The sequence below is a fragment of the Falco naumanni genome, chromosome 2 (assembly GCF_017639655.2).
Source record: "Falco naumanni isolate bFalNau1 chromosome 2, bFalNau1.pat, whole genome shotgun sequence".
Taxonomy (NCBI): Eukaryota; Metazoa; Chordata; class Aves; order Falconiformes; family Falconidae; genus Falco; species Falco naumanni.
Window position 1 is genome coordinate 10,801,692 of NC_054055.1, and position 20,524 is coordinate 10,822,215.

At 41.5% G+C, this 20,524-nt stretch overlaps 1 protein-coding gene across 1 annotated transcript in view; it reads left to right on the plus strand.

Moving 5' to 3' along the window:
- TYR (tyrosinase) overlaps nucleotides 1-20,524 on the plus strand; it is a 49,384-nt gene that overhangs the window by 22,629 nt on the left and 6,231 nt on the right. Inside the window, exon 4 of the mRNA XM_040584049.1 lies at nucleotides 16,484-16,665. Within this exon, the coding sequence (XP_040439983.1) occupies nucleotides 16,484-16,665 (182 nt within the window). The remainder of the gene's footprint in view (nucleotides 1-16,483; nucleotides 16,666-20,524) is intronic.

A 20,524-nucleotide genomic window follows, 5' to 3' on the forward strand; every position in this document is an offset into this window, starting at 1 on the left:
TTCTTCCATCTTTCTTCTTATTTCTTCTGTACATCTCCTCTTTTTGACTTCCACATCGCACTCCAACAATTCCCCTTGCAAACTGCAAGAAAAACTAAATAGCAGTCAGGAAAATAAGCTGCCATTAAATATCTCCATACTACATTATACCTGTACAGGATGAGGAGCAGCTGAGGGAACTGGGGGTGTTCAGCCTGGAGAGGAGGGGGCTGAGGGGGGACCTTATCGCTCTCTACAGCTGCCTGACAGGGGGCTGTGGGCAGGTGGGGGTCGGTCTCTTCTCCCAGGTAACAAGGGATAGGACAAGAAGAAATGGCTTCAAGTTGCACCAGGGGAGATTTAGATTGGATATTAGGAAAAATTTCTTCCCTGAAAGTGTTGTCAAGAATTGGAAGAGGCTGTTGAGGGAAGTGGTTGAGGTTTTTAAAATACATGTAGCTGTGGTGCTTAGGGACATGGTTTAGTGCTGGGCTTGGCAGTCCTGGGTTAATGGCTGGATTCAGTGATTCTAAGGTCTTTTCCAACCTAAACAGTTAGTTGATTCTGTGATTCTAATTTAGAACTAATTTTCTAAAGACATACCATAGGGTGTAGGATTTCAATCTCTTGCATTTCTAAAGTCTGGTCTTGTTAGAATACATGTACAGCTAGAGCCAGGTTGTCAGTTGTGGTGATGTCACCACTACAGGACCTTTTTCTCCAGCCTTCATGAGAACCACACAGCTCAGAATAGTGCTGCAACTGTCATTCCATTAACCCAATGCTCTGCCCAGGTATTCCTCTCTGTTCATACCCTCCTCCAATTCCTTTGTTCTCTGTCACATCAGATGAACTGCTGGTCTCTGTTTTCAAGGCTGTTCACTGCCCATCCCCAAGTCATTCCTTATTCATTCTTAAGGAACTCACTCACCCCTCCAATAAGTTCATTATATGTATCTCTATCGTACATCTGTTTGGCATTCACACAAGTCCCTCCATACTCCTCCTAGCTGGGCATTGTTCACCCTACACATCCACAGATTCAGTCACTGTTCTTCCCTTCAACATGACACTTACAAAAAACAGTAAACCGAAACCTTCACTTAGTGGGTGGACTATTGCCATCCCACTATATGTTTGCCTAGTTCTCTTCCCATCTGTTTGTATCTCTCTGTTGTCCCTTGTCCTGTGTGTATATTATAATCTCTGGCATTAAGGGATTGCCTAATTGTGCTGGTCTGTGCAGTGCCTGTCATATTCTTAGCCTCTGACTGTGAGTCTTAGATATTAAAGCCACAGGTGATAGCAACTGCTTTACTTACAATCATCTGACATGCCAACGGCATCGGACAGTCAGACAACCCTACACTGATCTTGTTGCTTCAGTTACTCTTTTGCTTGCTATCACACAGGACTAAATTCTTGCAGCAAAGAGACAAAACCTCCAGGGCTGGGGATGTGTGCATGTGTATTTGTGTGTGTGTACATGTGCTCTGCTAAAAGTAATCCAAATCAAGCATAAAGTCACATAGGGAACGGAGACACTCTCATTTACAGATACTTTACATACATGCGTACTTCCAAGCAGGTGCGGAAGAAACTCTCCTACGCATCAGCTTCAGAGCCCAGTGAAAATGTCACAGATTCTGCCTAATCAAGGCAAATGTCTTCATGCTGTTCAGCAACATCAGCTGCCATGGACTCCTCTGCAGGATGCTAAAATAACCTCTTCTGCTTCAGTGGCAGGATGGAGCTGGGAGCTTTAGGAAATGCCAGACTCTGGCTTATCTGAAGATCTAACAATAAAATGTTCTTTATCACATTGCTTATCAGTAAAGTGTTAAATTGGAAAACATGTATGGAGCAATCTGTTAAAGAATATATTAGAACCCAAAATCTACACATCCTAATTTTCATGCCACCAATGTCCCATTCTCTAAGCCAACTGTATGGACACTTTCAGTACCTGTGGACTTCATATACTCACTTTCATGCCAGTCCCTTCTTTCACTCAAAAAAAAAAACCCAAAACCAAAAACAAACCAAAAAAACCCCACCCTTAACATTATGTCAAAAATGATTTTGTTGGAAAATACTTTAACAAGAGGAAATTTGATTTTCACTCCCAGGAGATGTCAAAATAAAAGCTTCTTATTTTTACTCTGTTTTTGAAACAGAACATTTTCATTTTCTCTTTAAATGTCATCTCAGTTTTTTTAAACCAAAAAATGGCACGAGAAAAACCAAGTTGTTCTCTTGTTTTGAAATGTTGACAGGAAACAAGAACTTTTTTTAGCAGTTAAGAACTATTTGCTTCAAGAGTTTGGAACATTTGGAGAGAAAATATTCAAAAAGAAACATTATAAATTCTTGTAAGGCAATACTAGGTTTCCAGACTTGTTTAATACATGAAATAACAGTCATTCCTTATCCTGCACTGTCTCCAATGGGAGAAAAGCATGAGGCCAAGGAATTATTTTCCACATTTGGTGTATGGAAACTTAGAGACAACAAAACAAGTGACTTAAACACAGCTGAGATGCAGATTGTAATAAAATGATATATCAACTAATAATAAAGCGGTGTAAAAATGGAGGAATCACTGCAAAAACATTAAGTGCATGATTAATTTTCTTCCTTGATATGGGCACAGCAAGACTCTTACTGCTTTCTGTTTGCAAAAAAATGATGACACAGCCTAAAAGCTATATTTTTCTGGAGCCGAATGCACCATGGCTTGGAGCCACGTGAAATCTGTTAGACAAAGGTAGTTCAGGAGGTTGCAATTAGCAATATACCTCCTCCCACAGTAAGAGTATAACCCACAGTAATTCTGTATTGTGTCAGCTCAGGATCTTACAGTCTGTGCCCAGCACTGTATCCTCCCAAACATCTGTGTAAAGGCAGCAGGTGAGGTAAAGGCAGCAGGTGAGGTAAAGTCACCTCCACAATTGCCCCTGGTACAAAGGTGAAACACAGTTAAAGTTCTTCCACTCAGTGAAACCATGGACATCACTGAGCTACTGCTGTGCCCAGGGGTAAGCAAGTACAGCTTTTATGAGCGAAGCCCCTGGAGTTTCCTCCTGGCCTAGGGATGTTTTGCACCATTTCCAGAACAGAGCTGAGATGGTGTTTGGCAGGACAGCCCCTAATGCTCCCAAATACTACCTTACCTCCTAAAAGCTTTTGCACTTTGTTGATATATCCTTTGATATCTGACAGCTGGGTGAAATCTCATGGAAGCTGGTGGGTGTTACAGTCATTTCTTACTCAGGATACATGTTCATAACCTCTAGGTTGCCTTTTAGAATTAAACGTCTGGATTATAAAGTGTTATTGCAGGAAGAAAAAAAAAAAAAAAAGAACTGAGTTCATGGTGTGGCAGACATTGGAGTGGTGGGATGGAATCAGTGGGAGCTGGATGGTTTCAGTGGGACTGTACGCATATGTTGAACACATGCAATATGGATAAGGAGGGGAAAAAACACTTCAGAGGCAGACAGGGATGGCAGCAGGAAGCCAAGGACAGCCGGAGAAGCACTTAAATGTGATCATTGTGTAGCAGCAGCACAATATCCAAAGAAGTCCTGATAAACCATTTTGTCTGTAGTGCGATGAGTAGAGAGGCACACTGTGTAGGAGATTACCCTGGTCCTCCCCTCCCAGAGAGCCCCCCTGTCCCATGGCACCTGGGTGAGTGAGGACATCAGCACTGGAGCTGATGACCTGCTCACACCTGGCTACCTGACTCCACGTAGCCCTGCATCAGAGCCACAGCCGGTGGAGCTGCCGGGTTCTCCCTCGAAGGAACCCCACCTTCAGCTTTGTTTAAGCTGTGCTTTTCTTGAACTGCATTGCACACATCTATCTCCTTTTGAGCCCCACTTACAGTCAGTAAGAATGTAGTCAGTTACAGTCTAGTGACCAGCTCAGATGCAAGTATCTCTGCTGAGGCTCACTTCTGTCTATTGATCAGATGAGTCCGCTCAAAAGACTTCTTTATATCTCTGTATAACACTTGGCACAGAGGGTTTGTTTAAACTCAAGTTCAGAAATTACCATAATGCCAGCAGCCACAATACGTGTAATGCTTAAGGTGTACGACCCCATTACTTGTGTGTGTAACAACACCGGGCCTGGAAAAGTTATGTCCCCACCTCCCAAGCTGCTGGGGCAATTAATTACATTTTTGGAATGCATCCTGGGTGGCAGTTGCCTCTTCTCCCTGTCTTGAGTGTATTACATGACTCCTACTGGGAAGAGAGCCCTGATCAGCATACACACCCACATCCCACCAGCAGGCTCCAGCTCTCACCCTTCTCTGATGCTTAACAAAATCACCACATTACCAGCAGCTGCTATGCTGGAAGCCACCATGTCACAGAAACCAGCTGTTTTACCAGGAGGGGCAATAGAGGAAGAAAACTGCTTTCCAGCAGAGCGCTTCATATGAGGGTGGTCAAGAATTACTTTGGTCACAAGCTTTATGGGCACATGCAAACTCCTACAACAAGCATGAGGTACAGAGCAGATCAGTACTGAAGGGGTGGGAAACTCAAGCACAGAAGATTTTAGAAATGAAAGCAGGGAAGGATTCATTTTAATTTTGCTTCACATTAGGGATGTCTACAAAAGTGCAGGAGGACACACACTCCCTCTGTTACCACAAGCCCTCAGTTGGCCCTGAACCAGAGTTTCTAACCTTCTCCTCTTAACCTCTCAGTCTTAGTAGCATGTTAACCAGAGCTACTCAGCTTGTTTGATGGAGCTGACTCACTCGAAGTGGGCTCAGTATGTGGGTAGAGTGAGTTCACATCTACTGCAAAATACCACATAAATATATCCACGGAAAACAGAGTGTAAGTGGGGTGTTGCCGAGAAACACAGATCCCCAGTATCTCTCATTTGATATCCCTGTGTCTGGGGCTGAAAGGCAAATCATACACCAAGATACTGGAGCTGGACTCCAACATCTATTTCAGTAAGCCTAGGCAATTCCTGCTACTGCAATTGCAAAGCACCCAAAGAAAGGTAGGAACAGCTCCAGAGGGTCACACCACAGGTCTGTCTAGCCTGTACCATGGCTAGAGTGGTGGCCAGAAGCCAAAGCAAAGGAGTATAGGTTTAGAGCAACCCTCCTCCAGAAGACCTCCCTGCTTTGCCCATCGGACAGACAGGGGCTGAGTCTACATAGTACACTTGAGGTTGCATATGGGTCTAAAGTAACCCTCTCTCTTAAATAAGTCCTCTGGCAATCCAAAAATAGACCATACAGGATCAGTGGCAGAAATAAGGACAATGAAGAGGCTCTGAAGATAAATGTTCTTTTTTATCAATTAACCATACATAAAATCTATAGTGCTGCTGATCACCTTGATTGACGGGAACAGCAACAAGAAGGTTAAACAGACATCTTCTGGATTACATGTGAAATACAGTAGCTGGCCATCTCACCCACCATGTTACTCTTTAGGCTAGATGTTTGTAATGACCCATTCTGCTCTCAAAAATCAGTAATATAGGAGGTTCAGTTCAAATAGTTCCATTTAAAGTGCATGTTTCATATCACTCTTACTGCAAGATTTTAGTTCAGCCAACGCAGTTACAGAATGGATCACTTTGTACACTACATATTATGCAAGCAATTAGTATTTTTTTAAAAAAGGAAAGGTTACTTTGTCCTGAAACTTTGCAAGAACCACATGGTTAGTCTTCACCTAGTCTCTTAATGCTGGAGGAGGAGAAAGCTCTCTGTGACACAGCGATCAAGACAAGCTCTGATGCAGACAGCTAGCACAGTGTTGAATTTCCTTCCTGCAGCTCTTCTGCAATAATAGCTGATGTAACTGTTCAAATTGTAAAAAATCACAGGAAAACATGGTACTTTTCTCACCCACATGTAGCTACCTTCTATTCATCAAAAGAAATTATCACTTTGCTACCGTAGATGTGATTTATATATTACATGCCCTTGTGAACTTCAATAACGACAATCTTTCAGTCTCAAAAGAATTGAATTACAGAGCACAGGAGTGAGTTACATAGAGTCAGTCCAGCTACCTCCACAGCAGTCCATTTTAATCTGCTTGTTATCTTTGTCTTCAGGGGAAATTAGTTATTAAACTTTGGAGCAGCTGGCAGTTGTACTATCGCTCACTTCAAGTGATGTTTTTCTGTAGCTGCAAACCATGGCAAAGATGAACCCGAGAAAGTTAACATGGGATATACATTCCAGAAAATGTTAACTTATTTCTTCCCATGCAACACATAGTTGCATTTATATTTCCTTATTTACAAAGCACACAGGACACAGCATCATGTATTTTCTATATCTCAGGTTTTGCAGTGTTGGACACAATTGGAGACCTAAATCTGAATGAGAAACAAATGTTTCTAGCCAAACATTGCCCTAGTTTGACAGCAAGAGGTGAAACAATACACATGATGACAGCTATTTTAAGGAATAAGAATTTCTCTCCTCCACTTAAGAAGAGTCATTGCCGACTTTCATTGGTGTAAAACAGAGTCTGGCTTCACTAAGAAAAGTGATAGAATTTAGATCAGGTATCTGACCGAATCTCAGTCCAGGTAAGCCTCACCTAAACTCCTAGTTTCTTTCCAGCAGAGGTAGAGAATAAGCTTCTGCAGGAGTTCGCTTGCTTTGTCAATAACAGGGTTACAATAAGGTATTATCTAGTCCTGCACTAGAGAATACTGACATTCCTCTGCAGATTCCTACACTATTTCCAACACACAGCTCCTGCCTTTAGCATCGTGAGCAATGTGTCATGCTCAGCTTATCCATTATCTCCCTCTCCAGTAGGAATAAAGCTCTTTATGTTGTAATCCATCAGCAACTGATCAAATGTAAGCTGGTCTCAGCACTTGTTGGTTCATTCTACCTAATTTTTTGAGAAGGCAGAAAATAAGAATATTTCTGTGAGGTTCATCGACTGGGAAAGTGCCCAGCATGTTAGGCTTTGTGGTACCGGAGCCATGCCCCAGACTTATATGCAATGGGGTGAAGCCCCAAGTAGCTATATGGGTTTCCTGGGAAGAGTTAGGCATTTTGCAATGTGACTCCAAGAAATCGGCACAGCAAATGTGGAATAGAAACAGGACTTCCGCAGCTCTCTCTGAGAGAGGAGCAGCATCTAGGTCTACACCACCAGCAGCAATGTCTCCTCAGGGTTGTTTTATCTGAATCCTCTACAGGACTAGGACGCCTGAGCAGCTGTTTTCTCCCAACAGAGGCTTGAGGAGCTGCTGCCTTTGTTATTCTAGAAGAGAACTTGGAGCACTACGTTATTGGAGCAATGACTGGAAGCTATGTAGCCCTCTGCACCCAAATGAGCATGTTAAGCAGCAATGAGAGATCCAGCTGCATCTTCTCCAAATGGCTATGGATACTCAAATTGGTTTTACAGTCCCAGTTTGTGCAGTGCCATAAATGAGAACAAAGGAGGTGGAAGAAAGTACAGATGTCTGTAGTGGAATGGGAAAGCAGAGCAGTGCCAAGATCCTCAGGCACCACATGGCTCCCCAGCTCTGGTGGTACTTTGTAACGGGTGGGAAGGTGTCAGTATTGTGCATGTTGTTACGCCTTATCCAGAGAACGGTCCTTTAGGAGGCAGCCTGCAGCCAATATCAATCTGGCTGGATACGTAAAGAGCTTCATGTTATCTGCACGTTGCCCCTCAGTGTTGCAGGTGGTCTATTCCACCGTGGTCCACTAAAACAAACAAACTTTGCTTCAGAAGTAACCAAAGGGAGTTGGAGTAAAAGGAAACAATACAGTAGGCCAGATCTTTCCTGAAAATGAATTTTCATATTTCAGAGACATATGATTGATCTATATGGGAATATATGCTTCAAGAAAAAAATCAGAAGCACAACACTATAAAGAGGAACAGCTCCACTGGGCTAAAAACATGTCTTTTTTTTTGTCTGTTTTGTTCAAGCCTGTGTTTAAAGTGTTAGGGGTTGACAAATCTAGAAGCCCAAACTGCCATAGCTCTGCATTCTTGGGTCCAACCAGTAGTGAGGTTGAGCATGTATTCCCTGTAGATGTATACACACAGAGTAGTTATATATGTGTATGTGCTTGATCAGCTACACAGATCAACATAAGAAATAAGCACTCAGACAAATTCCAACAGCACTAACAACTTCATCCTCTTGCCTTCTTCAGATGACCAGGATGAAAGCCTGTTATGGAAAATAGGCATACATATATACAGATATATACATACACAGTCTAGATTCCCTAGTAGCTGGCCTTAGACACCCAGTCTACCCATTAACTGCCCCTGGATCCCCTGATCTCCCAGTTGCCTCACCCACAGGCAGACACACATGCACAAACATGTCTCTCTGGCAGCTGGTCTGGGGAACTGGCAGGGAAGTAACTTGACAGTGGTACTGCAAGGGTTTGTGGAAGAGGCACCGTGCCCAAGGATGCTTGCTGCGTGCTTCAAATTGATGGTGGAAGGCTGGATGTTCCCCAGCTCCTGAGGCCAGACACAGAGTGAGAACTGGAACCCAGGGCAGTATGCAGCAGTGATTCAAAGTCGGGGAGACATAGCCTCAGAGACCTTGGATGGGTTTCTCACAGTAATTGAGGGCAGCGTCTTAATTTTTAATCAGACACTTGCATTATGACCAGTGTGATTTGTTTACAACTTCCCTGAGAGTCTCTGTAGTGTCTTTAGCCAACTTAAAACACGAAGAAAAAGCAAAAGGACACTGCAATATAACCGCATACATTGGCAAACAGTACAGTGCCTTGACTTTACAACCTCAGCATCAGCAGCTCTTCCAGGGCTAAAGCACCGATGTTTCTCCCAAATGCTTGGGATGGGAATTACCTGAGGTGACTTTGTAATACCGGCTACCTAGTGCCAACTTTTAAAGTGATGACTACTGTGTAATCACAGCCCTTGGACTAGCATTTCAGCTTCCCTCAATTTGTTTCCTTTTCCCTTTATTTCCAAATGCAAATACATGTTCCTTGCCAGATCTCTTCTACACAATGTCAGATCTCATGATACTGAAACAAATTGTATAAATGACCTCTAAGCATCAATGTTCTGTTTTCCTTCTGCCATGGTCAGTCTAATCTAGCCTCAGTCTCACAACTGTAGAATGAAAGTCTCTGTGTCAAATCTGGCACAAACTAGTGCATGGCTTCAGATTTGGATGCAATAAATTTATTAGTGGCTTACAAAGTTGCCTTTTAGTAGCTGAACCGTTAGTATGGTGTGCGGGCTTAGCTGAGGCATGGATTTATGAGGCTACTGAGAAACAAAAGGCACAGTTTCACTCTTGCTTTCAGTCAGCTTAACAAGGCACATAGGTTAACCAGAAGAAACAGTTCTGCTCACCAATTAATGCTACTCAGAGGTGCTCACCTCTGTTCCTCCCTTGTGCTGGTACTGGCCATCACGCAGAAGCATAATGAATAGGTCCGTGACTTTATTTCACCTCAGCTATCCCAGAACAAATGAAAACAAATGAGATGTGTTGTTTTGGGGTTTTTTTTGAACCAAAGCAGTTCCTTAATCTTGGTTGTGGCATGGTTGTACAAATGCTTACAAGGGAAGTGAGGACAGGAAGGTAGGAGGCAGAAGGAAAGCAAGATTGTGTCCTCTGTAGTGGTATGGACCCAGAGTGACCTCAAATCCTCACCATAAGGGGACTGCAGTCCTCCTACTGGGGACACCTGCAGTGTCATTCATGTTCCTGGTTGTGTGGCAGAGGAATTCATACAGGGGTACTGAATCCTTTTCTTTCCCTATCCCCTCTCTCCAGCTGTCCTTAATTGCAAGGTAAAACACACTGGATTAAACTTCTCCAGGGAAATTTTCCTGAAGGGCCAGTTAGGTGTACACTATGTGTCAGTGTCTCTGTGGTGGCTCAATATGAGGAGATCTTTAATAACAGATATTTAAGGTCTAGTTTCTCCTCTTCCACTGTAATTGCTTAAGTGTAGCTCTGCTTACAACTGTGGAGGCACACTGTTGGGAAATGGCTCTTAGGAAAGATGCTTTCCAAAATGATAAAGAAAATGCCTACTTTTATTTTGTTACTATACTTTTTTTTGGGTTTCAAGATTTCTTTCCTGTGAGCAGCATCTTTCAGAGTACACAACACTATCTGGAGCAGTATGAAGTTATCCAGCCTATATTCAGTGGTGCTCTTACACTCTGCCTGGTATTTCCCACTGGCAACATAAACTCATTTATTTCTTGACTCATCCTTTCATTAGCTATAATACCATTGCATATATTATTCATAGAATAATATGAATTCAGAAATATATATTGGTGGCCTTTTTTTAATCATCCTCAAATCAATCTTCTTTTTCCCCCCCACTCTTTAAACCAAGGATTTTATTTTCAAATTAATTTTCCACTAAGGTTCATTTCATTTCACTTCGTATAATCTGGTATGTATGGAGCAGAACAAGGAAAATATTCAAATCTATTTATATGCAATTAAATGGAAGTGATATATCCATGTCTTTTGCAGATGGCTTTAATTTTCTCTATAAAAGCACCTTACCACACTAAAACTCTTTGTGAAAGCAAACTATATTTCCCCTGAATGAAAATTTTAACTATCAAAGCATCAACATACCAGATGGAAATCTATTACTTTTTACCACTTATCAACTCTTTAGACCTATCAGTGCTGGTACACACAAGTATTAAGCTCATTAACAGTCAGAGAGATCTGTATACAGATATATAGCAAAAAAAATTAAATTAAATAAAATTGAGACCCCAAGCTTTGCAATGGTATAACCTAACTCCAGAAGTATCATAGTCTGATAGGCACAAAAAGGCCCCAGAGGTGACGTCCCACTCTACCACAGCATGTCTAGTATGAACTCAGGCAAGTCGTTTTTACCCTGTGCCTATTTTGTCTAAAGTAAAATGGGGCCCCTAACACTTTCTAAAATTTCTCAAATAAGTAAGAAGAATATTCTTTCCCTTTATGACTTTTGGGGAATCCTTTTGACCAGATAACCTGCCTAAGCTATTTCTGCATCAAACATGCAGCATCTGATTGAATCAGAGGGTTTAAGTGATAGTGATATTATCATGTCCTTAGATCAGTTTTGTCAATATTTAAATACCAACACTGAGCCTTATTTTAGCCTAAATTTGTCTAAACCCAACCTGTTCTACAATATAAAAATTATATTTCTTACCACAAAAATAGTCTTTGCGTAGACTGTTGATCATCATAATCCAGTCATTCCAAAACCTTAATTATTTACTTTAATAATACACCCACTACAAAATAATTTCTCCCTTGGAAGTGCAATATAGACATACCGAGCCTCTTTGAGTTCTAAATGTGAGACAGGGCACCTTTCAAAATCCAAGTTATTCTCTTACCCTTCTCGGTTCCTTAGCCTCATACTTGGGACTGCACTTTGGGCACTGATTTCTTCAAGTGAAGTAAGAAGTCTCCCAGATACAAACAGTCTTTGCTCTAATCTAAATAGAATTAATTTTTGATCTGTCCAAGGCCTTTAAATAAAAGCTACCTCTTCCAAGTCACTTTTGCTTGCCACTGAAAAAATACAAAGGGCATTAGGGCTATCAGGAGACTAAACTCCGTTTCATTTAGTTCATTTTCATATTTTAGATTTCTGTTTCTTAAACCCTAATTGCCTGTGACCCTTCTAGGTAAGAGTTGCCACCCTGGAAGATTTATGGTTTATTACTGCTAGATCCCAGATTCCCGATGACTTTTGATTAGCTTTTTTCTATCCTTTATCCCGCCTTGTCTTCTTCACCATGTTCATATCCCATCTGTTCTCTTCAGCTGTGCCAACATCTCCCAAATGACGGCAGTCTAGCTGGGATCGCAATGCTAAAAAAGTCTCTGTCTCTGGAAAATATCACTCCTACCTATACAAATAACTAATTATCTGCTTGCCCTCTTTGCCTACATGTTGAGGAAGAAAGTAACCAGCCGGACCGCTGTAGGAGTCAGACAGATTTCCCTCTCACTGAACTTCTCCTCAGTACTTTTTTTGAATAGAAGAAACATGAAGAATGGATACCACAGAACCTCAATCTGAGTCTTTAGCTCTCTTTTTGTTGCCTTTAATCTCATTATGTCAAGAAAGGAAGGCAATGTGGAACAAAATGACCCTTCAGATGTCTTTTAATTCATATTCCTGCTTTGTTAGGCTCTTGGGGCCAGGGGAGGACACAGAAGTTCATACAAAGAGAACATGATCGCAGTGGCTTGCCCAGATAACCAACAATTTATGGAGCTGATGTCTGCTGCTCTGCCTCAAACCTGGCTTTTCTACCAGGAACTTTGTCAGCCCACGAAGGGACCAACTAATTGCATCAGCATTTTGTCTCTCTGCATGTAGCTTTAAGTCTACAGCCCTAAGAAAACAAGGATGTATTTTCAAGGTACTAAGAGGAAATAACTTACAACACAGCTTTTTTTAAGGGAAGAAAAGAAAAAATTCTGTAAACAGTAAGTGAATCAACATCTGATGATGGAAGCACTGATTTCTCTCTGTCACAGAAACCAAATGCCTGTTAGCAAATAAAGCAACTGTGTCTGTAGACCAAGGCACACGAAAGAACTGTCAGATGATCCATCATAGCTGTTAAGATGTGTTCTCTTTGCCTAGAGGAAAGGATAGCACTGCATGAAGGAGAGCACATTTGATGCCACCTTAAAGGTAGCCAGGAATGGAGAAAGCACCTTATTTGAGGAAAAAAAAAGTATCCCACAATGTGTAATTCAGTGGTCACAGTACTCTGAAACAAAATAATGTGTGCTTATTTTCTCCAGGTATGCCCTTTTTTGTCCCAAGTCTTTTCAGTTAAGAGAAGTTCCCAAGAATAAGAGCACTGTGCCAATGTCACTACCTGGCTGATAGCAAAAGCCATAGGCGACTTCAGGATTTCAGCTGCCCTTAAAACTCCATGAAGGGAGTTAACAGCCTCAACTTGGGAGTCACAAAATGTAACACTCTGATATGAAATGGCTTATGGTGCCCAACAAGAACTATTTGTACATCACAGCAAAGGTATAGCTGTTGTACCTTCTTCGTGGATTTTCTCCCCAGCCAGATGCAGTTGGGAGGGTTTTTTTTCCACTCAGCTGGGAAATCTTTCTTGAAAGGTAAGGGTAAGGTTCCTTCTTTCATAACTTCTTACAAAACATGAGTAAGGCAGGGAAATGGCAGTGCCCCCCTTTCAAAAGGAGAAATACAAATAGTTGACAATGTAAATAATACTACTGACATACTAAATCTGTCAGGTTTTTCAGCCAAAAGAAGAAAAAAATTAAGATCTTCATGAAAATACAAAACATCATGCATTATCTTGCCAAGAAAAAATTAGTGTTGTGATTTCATCTTACTGAACAAGCTGGGAACAAACCTTGAAGTGGAAAGAATAAACAAAACTTCAACCAATTGCTTTATTAGCAAGCAGAATATGATCATAATCTTTCAAAGTGTCCAAAACATAAAAGCCAAGATAAGTGCACAGGGCCAGCTATTCTAAAGGGAGTAATGGGAAGTGTGACTCTTAAACCTTGACGGATGTTTCTGAGATTTCTGCAGTGGCATATAGATATGTTAGATGAAACAGATCTCAGTAAAGATTATATGATTTTATGCTGGCTGAAGGAGACAACTGTTCACAAATAACTCAGTGAATTGTGCCACTTATCTTGTGCATCAGTACAACTCATCATATCAGTAATTAGAGGCATACGATTGTGTCTAAATCTAAAGATCAGCTGCAAGGGCAGACAATTCAATACTCCTGCTGCTTCTACGAAAAGCTTGATATCTAATGTGGGAACCACACTGCAAATGAAGGAATCCAAAAGTACATATGTTCATTTCCATGGAAATGCTTTGCATTTGCATTCTGCTTGAAAGATTACTGGCCTAAGGATTCTTCTTGAAACTGCTTAAGAAATGGCAACATTTAAGTCACCCAGAGAGGATGCTGCATTTCAGGGCATGTTACATGAAGCTATTTCAGGCAAATGACAACTCTAGCTCTGAACCTTGTGCTCATCAGCCCTCCGGATTTTCAGAACATGGCTGCTCAGCATTTTCTAAAACTCAGGCCCCAAGAAGTACCTCAGATCAAGCATTCAAATGTTTGGGTGTGGATCATCACCAGATTTTGAAAAGCTGATCCAAGTCCTGTTTCTGCCTTCTTCTTGAAATATTACCATGTTCCGATAACCAAAGTATCTCTGTACCTCTAACATCTGTCCTGTGCTGCAGAGAAGAGCTATCTCAGCTGTCACCTACAACTGCTAGGAAAACAAGGCACTGAGAATCAGGGTCCCTTGCCCAAGACACAGGTAAAAGCCAGGCTGGGAAAGTATTGAAGTCCAGCACCCCCATCACCACCTCAAGATAAAATAATGCCCCGGTTTCCTTTATATTCTATGCCTTTTTAAATGATTACTGAATTTGGCTATGCATTCCCCACAGTTGTAATCTGATTACAGTTTCTGTTCAAACTTTCTTGTAATAACTGCAGCTGGAGTCTTGATATCATTGTTTACATTTACCTATCTGAAAGCTTCAGCTAAATGTTATTCTGACAGGAATTTTTCTGAACAGGGTTGATGAAATTAACTGAAGAAGAGAGCCACAAAGAAGATTTTAATCGAGATTAATATCTGCATTGTTAAGGGGTCGACAAAGTGTATAAACATAGTGATGTTTTCATCTATTTAATCTTTTGATCTTAAAAAAAGAACCAAGGCTTTGGTCCTTCGTCTATTTGGATGAGTGTGAGAGGGATTTAATTTGGTGGGGTAAGCAGAGTGTTTCTCAGCATTTCTGCCCAAAGACAAGAGGTAAAAAACTACCAACAGAATCCTTGGATACTCTGCAGATATCTGGATACTGCTAAGCACTTGCATTTAGGGTCTGTGTTTCTGAGGTAACTTGAGTCCCTGAACACCTGGTTATTAATCAGAACAAGGAAGAGAAGTCTGTTTCCTCCTGTCAGTGGCCAGCATCAGGAAGGAGCAGCTGTTGAGCCAAGACCTAAATTAATGTACAATCTACAGGTCTCTTTAGACTAGTTCCATCCCTCTTAACTGATAAATGAATCCACTGATCCCTGCCCGAGCTTGATGCCGATAATCCCCTCTTACCAATATTATCTGATAGACCATAGGGTCCTCTTTCTTCATGCATAAGATACCTGCATCTGCTCCCCCTGCAGCATCTTGCCCTCTCCCCTGTTTCCAGCCTGGCACATCCAGGTGTTTGCTGACAAGCCATGGTCACTGCGTAAAGATCAGGGCATCAGGGCAAGGATTGGAGGACTGAAAGAAAGTGAAGAGTTGAGCAGAAAAAGCTCAGGCACGAAGGGGGAGAACTGAGAATGTTTTGGAAAATTGTAAATTTTGCTTTCCAAACACATCCGGTAGTTGATTTGAAAATGTCAATACAATCTCTTACCATACTGCAGCCCTTAAGATTTCTGCCTCCAAGTTACAGAACAGACGTACAGCCCTGTGCTGACAGACAGCTAAAGGGAGAAACTTTGACAGAGAATATGGAAAGAGGCAGCTGAGGTCAGAGGTGTGGGTAACAGCTTGTATCGGGTTTACGGGACAAGGTTCTGGTAGCAAGGGGGCTGCAGGGGTGGTCAGAAGGTAGCAGAAGCTGTCCCTATGTCGAATGAAGCCTCTTCCAGCAGGCTTCCAGGCAGACCCACCGCTGGCCAAAGCTGAGCCCATCAGTGACATTGGTAGTGCCTCTGTGATAACATATTTAAGAAAGGGTAAAAAAAGAGCTGCACGACAGCAGCTGGGAGAGAGAACTGATAATATGTTAAACAACTATGCAGACACCAAGGTCAGTGAAGAAGCTGTGGCTGGAGAAAGACTCTTTCCTGACAGCTGACTTGCTTTGTCAAGTTTCTGGACTCATATAGCTTACCTCTTCTTCCTCAGAGGCGTCCACCCCCATATGTCAAACCAGCCATGGTATAGCCATGATTCAATGCAGGCATGAAAATGATTGGTAAGAAAACAGAGGAAGGGGAACAAGACTGAGAAGCTGGCAACAAGACCAATCACAACGAGCTATAAATGCTTCTGAGGGTGCCGAGGAAGGATTGAAGTCTTTAATCCTTTTCTTTCTATCGCTCACAGCCATGTGAATTACTGAGCAGAAATTGCAGTCAGGTCACAGCGAGACAGTGAATTGCATTTATGGAATTTAAAAGCATATTCAACCTCTCTGCAGCACTGCAGGTCTTTGCTGTTTGTAGGCTTGCACAGGAACTCAGCACTGAAGTAGCTAACCCCAAATGATTTGGAAAGCATTACATGCACACAAACACAAGTCATTACATGCCACTCTATCCCCAAGGTTCACAAAAAATAGCATCAACACTTTTTTTTTAATGTTCAGGGAGAAAATTTCTGTCAAACTCCACCGTTAATTGGCATACTATTTCTTTTACAGCATTTTTGAGCAATGGTTAAGAAGACACAGGCCCATGCTGGAAGTTTACCCAGCAGCCAACGCACCCATTGGGCACAATCGAGAAAATTACATGGTGCCCTTTATCCCCCTTTACAGAAATGGAGAATTTTTTAAATCCTCAAGAGAGCTGGGGTATGACTATGACTATCTGCAAGAACCAGGTAACATTTCTATTTTGGGTGATTGTCAAATTTGTTGCCTACAACCTGGAATATGCCTATAAAATGAGAAGATAATAAAAAACCCTTTTATTCCAGATTTTTCCCTGAATCTGTTCCCAAATTGTAATTGCTTGTTTTCACTTTCCTGGTCTGATGTAGTCAGCATGATACATTAGAAAAGTTCCAACCAAGTTCAGTCACTGACATCAATGCTACCTTTCCTAGTCTATTAAGAGCAGAATCTGACCCAAATGCTCAGCTCGTGATCAGAACTGGTGAGAAAAAGTGCTGCATTTCAAGTCTGCCATTTGCCCAGCTCATCTGTTACAGTGGAACAGAAATGGGAACCAGCAGGATTTTCAGATTTCTGGACGCAGTTTAAAGGAGGGCAGATAAGCTCTCTTTCTGGTTTACAAATTAAATCTGATCCCTTAAATACCCAGAGTAAAATTCACTGTGGTATCAGAGGCCAACACAAAGTCTGTGCAGCACTTAAAAGAGTGATCCGTTGACTTTGTGCTTGCCCTATGGTTATTTGTGTGAACACACTTTAATAATTTAATCTTTAATACAATAATATAATAATTTAATAATCATTTAATCATTAATACAAGTAGAAACCATCACTAAACAGTGCAAATGAATTTTGAACTGTTTAGTAATGGTTTCTACTTGTATTGCAGTTCACAGGTAGTTTTGACTTGGGCATCTTGGGCATCCTCAGGTACAGGGAGGGCAGAGGCCCTTGGGGCTGTAGTTGATGGTGAACCTCAGGTAAACCAGGTCTCATGCTCATAGTAGTGGACCTCATAGTTTCCCCTGAGTAGTACCAGTTTCCTTAATGTTTAAGGGAAGGGTTAAATTCTGCTAAAGATAAAATGTTGCCTGGAACTGAGGATTGCTCAGATAACTTTGGCCAAATCCTTTATAAAACCGGGCCATTGGGATGACCAGACATGTCTCATGTTCAATGCTGCCAAAAGCTACCCAGGACGTGGGATGCAGTTATCCTTGCAAAGTACTGGCCACTGAACATGTAGGTTACTGGGCATGTTTGCTTTTCCTGTTTGAGGCAGAAAACATTCTGCGAACATGTCTCTTCAGTTAAAAGGCATTTAAAAGTTGAAAGTCCAATAACTGTATAGCAAAAAGCACCAGGGGCGTTTTAGCAGTGCTAACATTCTCATAGCTTGATTTTTGTCTTTATCAAAACAGGGCATCCCTGTTTTTCTGACAGACTTTGTTACTAACAGGGTTGTATGGTTTCTGCACACTTGATAAACTGTCTAATCATGCATTTAGCTTGTTTGTTCACATCTCATGTAAGATCTAGCTTGTGATTTACAGTCATCCAGAAAACTTGATTTTGACTATTTTATGAGTAATGAAAGGAATCTGCAACTCTCCAGCATAATTGTCTAAGGCCATTTTAGTACCATAACCCAGAGAGAGAAGTGAGTATTTCTCCTAACACACCATAAACGACTTGGCCAACCCCAGACAGAAAATAATCTAACAAATGCTCTAAATATATTCTCAAAATTATTATTTTAGTCTTATTAGTAGCATTTTTGCCTTTTTGTTCAAGTAGGCAGGTGGGCGTAGGTCTTTTTTTCTAGATAACTAGTGACAGGACAAAAGGAAAGAGCCTCAAGCTGCTCCAGGGGAGGTTTAGATTGGACATTAAGAAATTTTTTTTCACCGAAAGGACGGTGAAGCATTGGAACAGGCTGCCCAGGGAAGTGGTAGAATCACCATCCCTGGAGGTATTAAAAAAACACATAGATGAGGTGCTTAGCAACATGGTTTAGTAACGGACTTGGCAGTCCTGGGTTAACAGTTGGACTTGATGATCTCAGAGGTCTTTTCCAACCTAAAGGACTATGTGATTCTAAGTTGTCATAATTTCATTCCTGCTCAAGCCTAGAAATATTTATACATACTTTTAATGAAAGACATTAGATTCCTAAACTAGAAACATATGTTTCTATTCCTAGAAACATACTACTCAGAAGTGCCAAATACCTTGATTTTTAGAAATACTGATTCCTGAACTGATACTGCAACAGGAAGCAAATGGTGAATTATTTACCCTTCAACAATTCACTTCTGTTGCTTCCTCGTCTCTTCCCTTTTCCCAGAGGAGCACAAAGTCTTCAGAAAATGAAATTCTTATTAAATTCTGGCCATGTTTTTAACACAAAGATGAGGAAAGTAGTTCCTTTTTTGAAAGATCAACACAAAGAGTGAAATTCAACCTCGTTTAGAAAGCCCAGATAATCATCGGATGTTGCTCAATTTGTTAATCTCACTGAGAAGAGAGTTTAAGTTATTCCTTATCTGGAGAGAAGAACAGGTTCCAAATGGAAAGTGGTTGCGATTTCAAAATGCAGATACGGATTTTCTCGGTACTCTCCTGTTTATACTCAGACTCTTCTCCAGATAGGAATGCTGGATTCCTCTTCTGAGGAACATAGGAGTAAACAGAAACTTTTTGGTAGAGGGGCTGTAGCAAGAAAGCCTGCTGGCACTCCCTGAAGGCTCCCATGTACTCAAAGTGAAAGTTTGTGACTGGCAGCCAGAAGTTTCTAGACAAATAGGAAAAAGTCACAGATTATTTTTTTTTAAATACATAAACCATGGCAGTAAAGATGTGGGTGGTCGGAAGAGGCAGCATTCCTGCAGATCTTCCAAATGAGGAGGAAGAGGAAAGGCATAGGAGGAGGATAGGCCATAGTGAGGAATGAGCACACAAGACCTGGCTCCATCCCATCCTCAGGACCTGGCTTGTTTGCTTTTAAAGAAAGTAGCTGGAGGAAAGCAGAAAGGGCAGCAGTTCTGAGTTACAGCACCAGCGACCTGTTAGAGATCAAGCAGGGCTACACAGACCATGACAACACTGGTTACAAGAAATAAAACTTGGGAATAATCTGATGACAAAACAGCATTTCAATGCTAAATTATATTATTGCTGTTCCCTTGACGAAAAGCTGATACCTGGAGCCCTGCACTCCACTGAAAAGTAAATCAGTGTGCTACAGTATATAATTTTAATTGCAGCTTCATTTATTTTTATATGTACAACAGCCCTGAAGCAGAAGTGGTCACAAACAGTGTGCCTGGAAATCCATCCCTCAGGAATCAAAGACACATGTCAGAGTCTAGTTACTGGGGATCTGATGTGAGCAGAAACTGGAGCAGACACCCAGCTTTCCTTGACATGAGAACCGTGAACTGTAAAACTACCACAACCCATATGGCTTACTGAAAATGAACATTTGTTAGCATCAATAAAAAAGATTTGGAAGAATAATGGCACCACCTAGCAATAGCTGTCAAAACAATTTTCTACAGCAAGAGCTATCCCAAGCACTTACATCTCAGGGCTTGGACTAAATCTTTTCTATTTCTTTTTTTCTTCCAGAAATGGAAACAGATAAATTTGCAGACACAGCCTTGACTTTTCCCCAGAAAATCTCCCCCTCTCATTGGGAACTATTTGGCGACCACTACCTGAGTAGCTGGGTGATTCACAGTTTTTGTTGAAAAGCAGGCTACGCAGCTCTAAACTCAGGGTTCTAACCATGGGCTGCAAATTTTGGACACCTTAACTAAGGAATTAGGACACTCAGGGCAAAGCAAGGGATAAGAGCGTGGTGATTACAACATAGAAAGCCAGGTTGCTCATGCATGTGTTGCAGGAGGGGAGCTCAGATCCAGAGTCAGGCTGCAGCTCATTTCTATTTCTGGCTCTTCAGAAATTTGGTTGCAAAATCACATTCCAGGCAAGTAGAAAATATGGCAGCTGGCAAATATGATACCAGCATGGAGGGACTCTGCCGAGTCTCCCAGCTCAGGA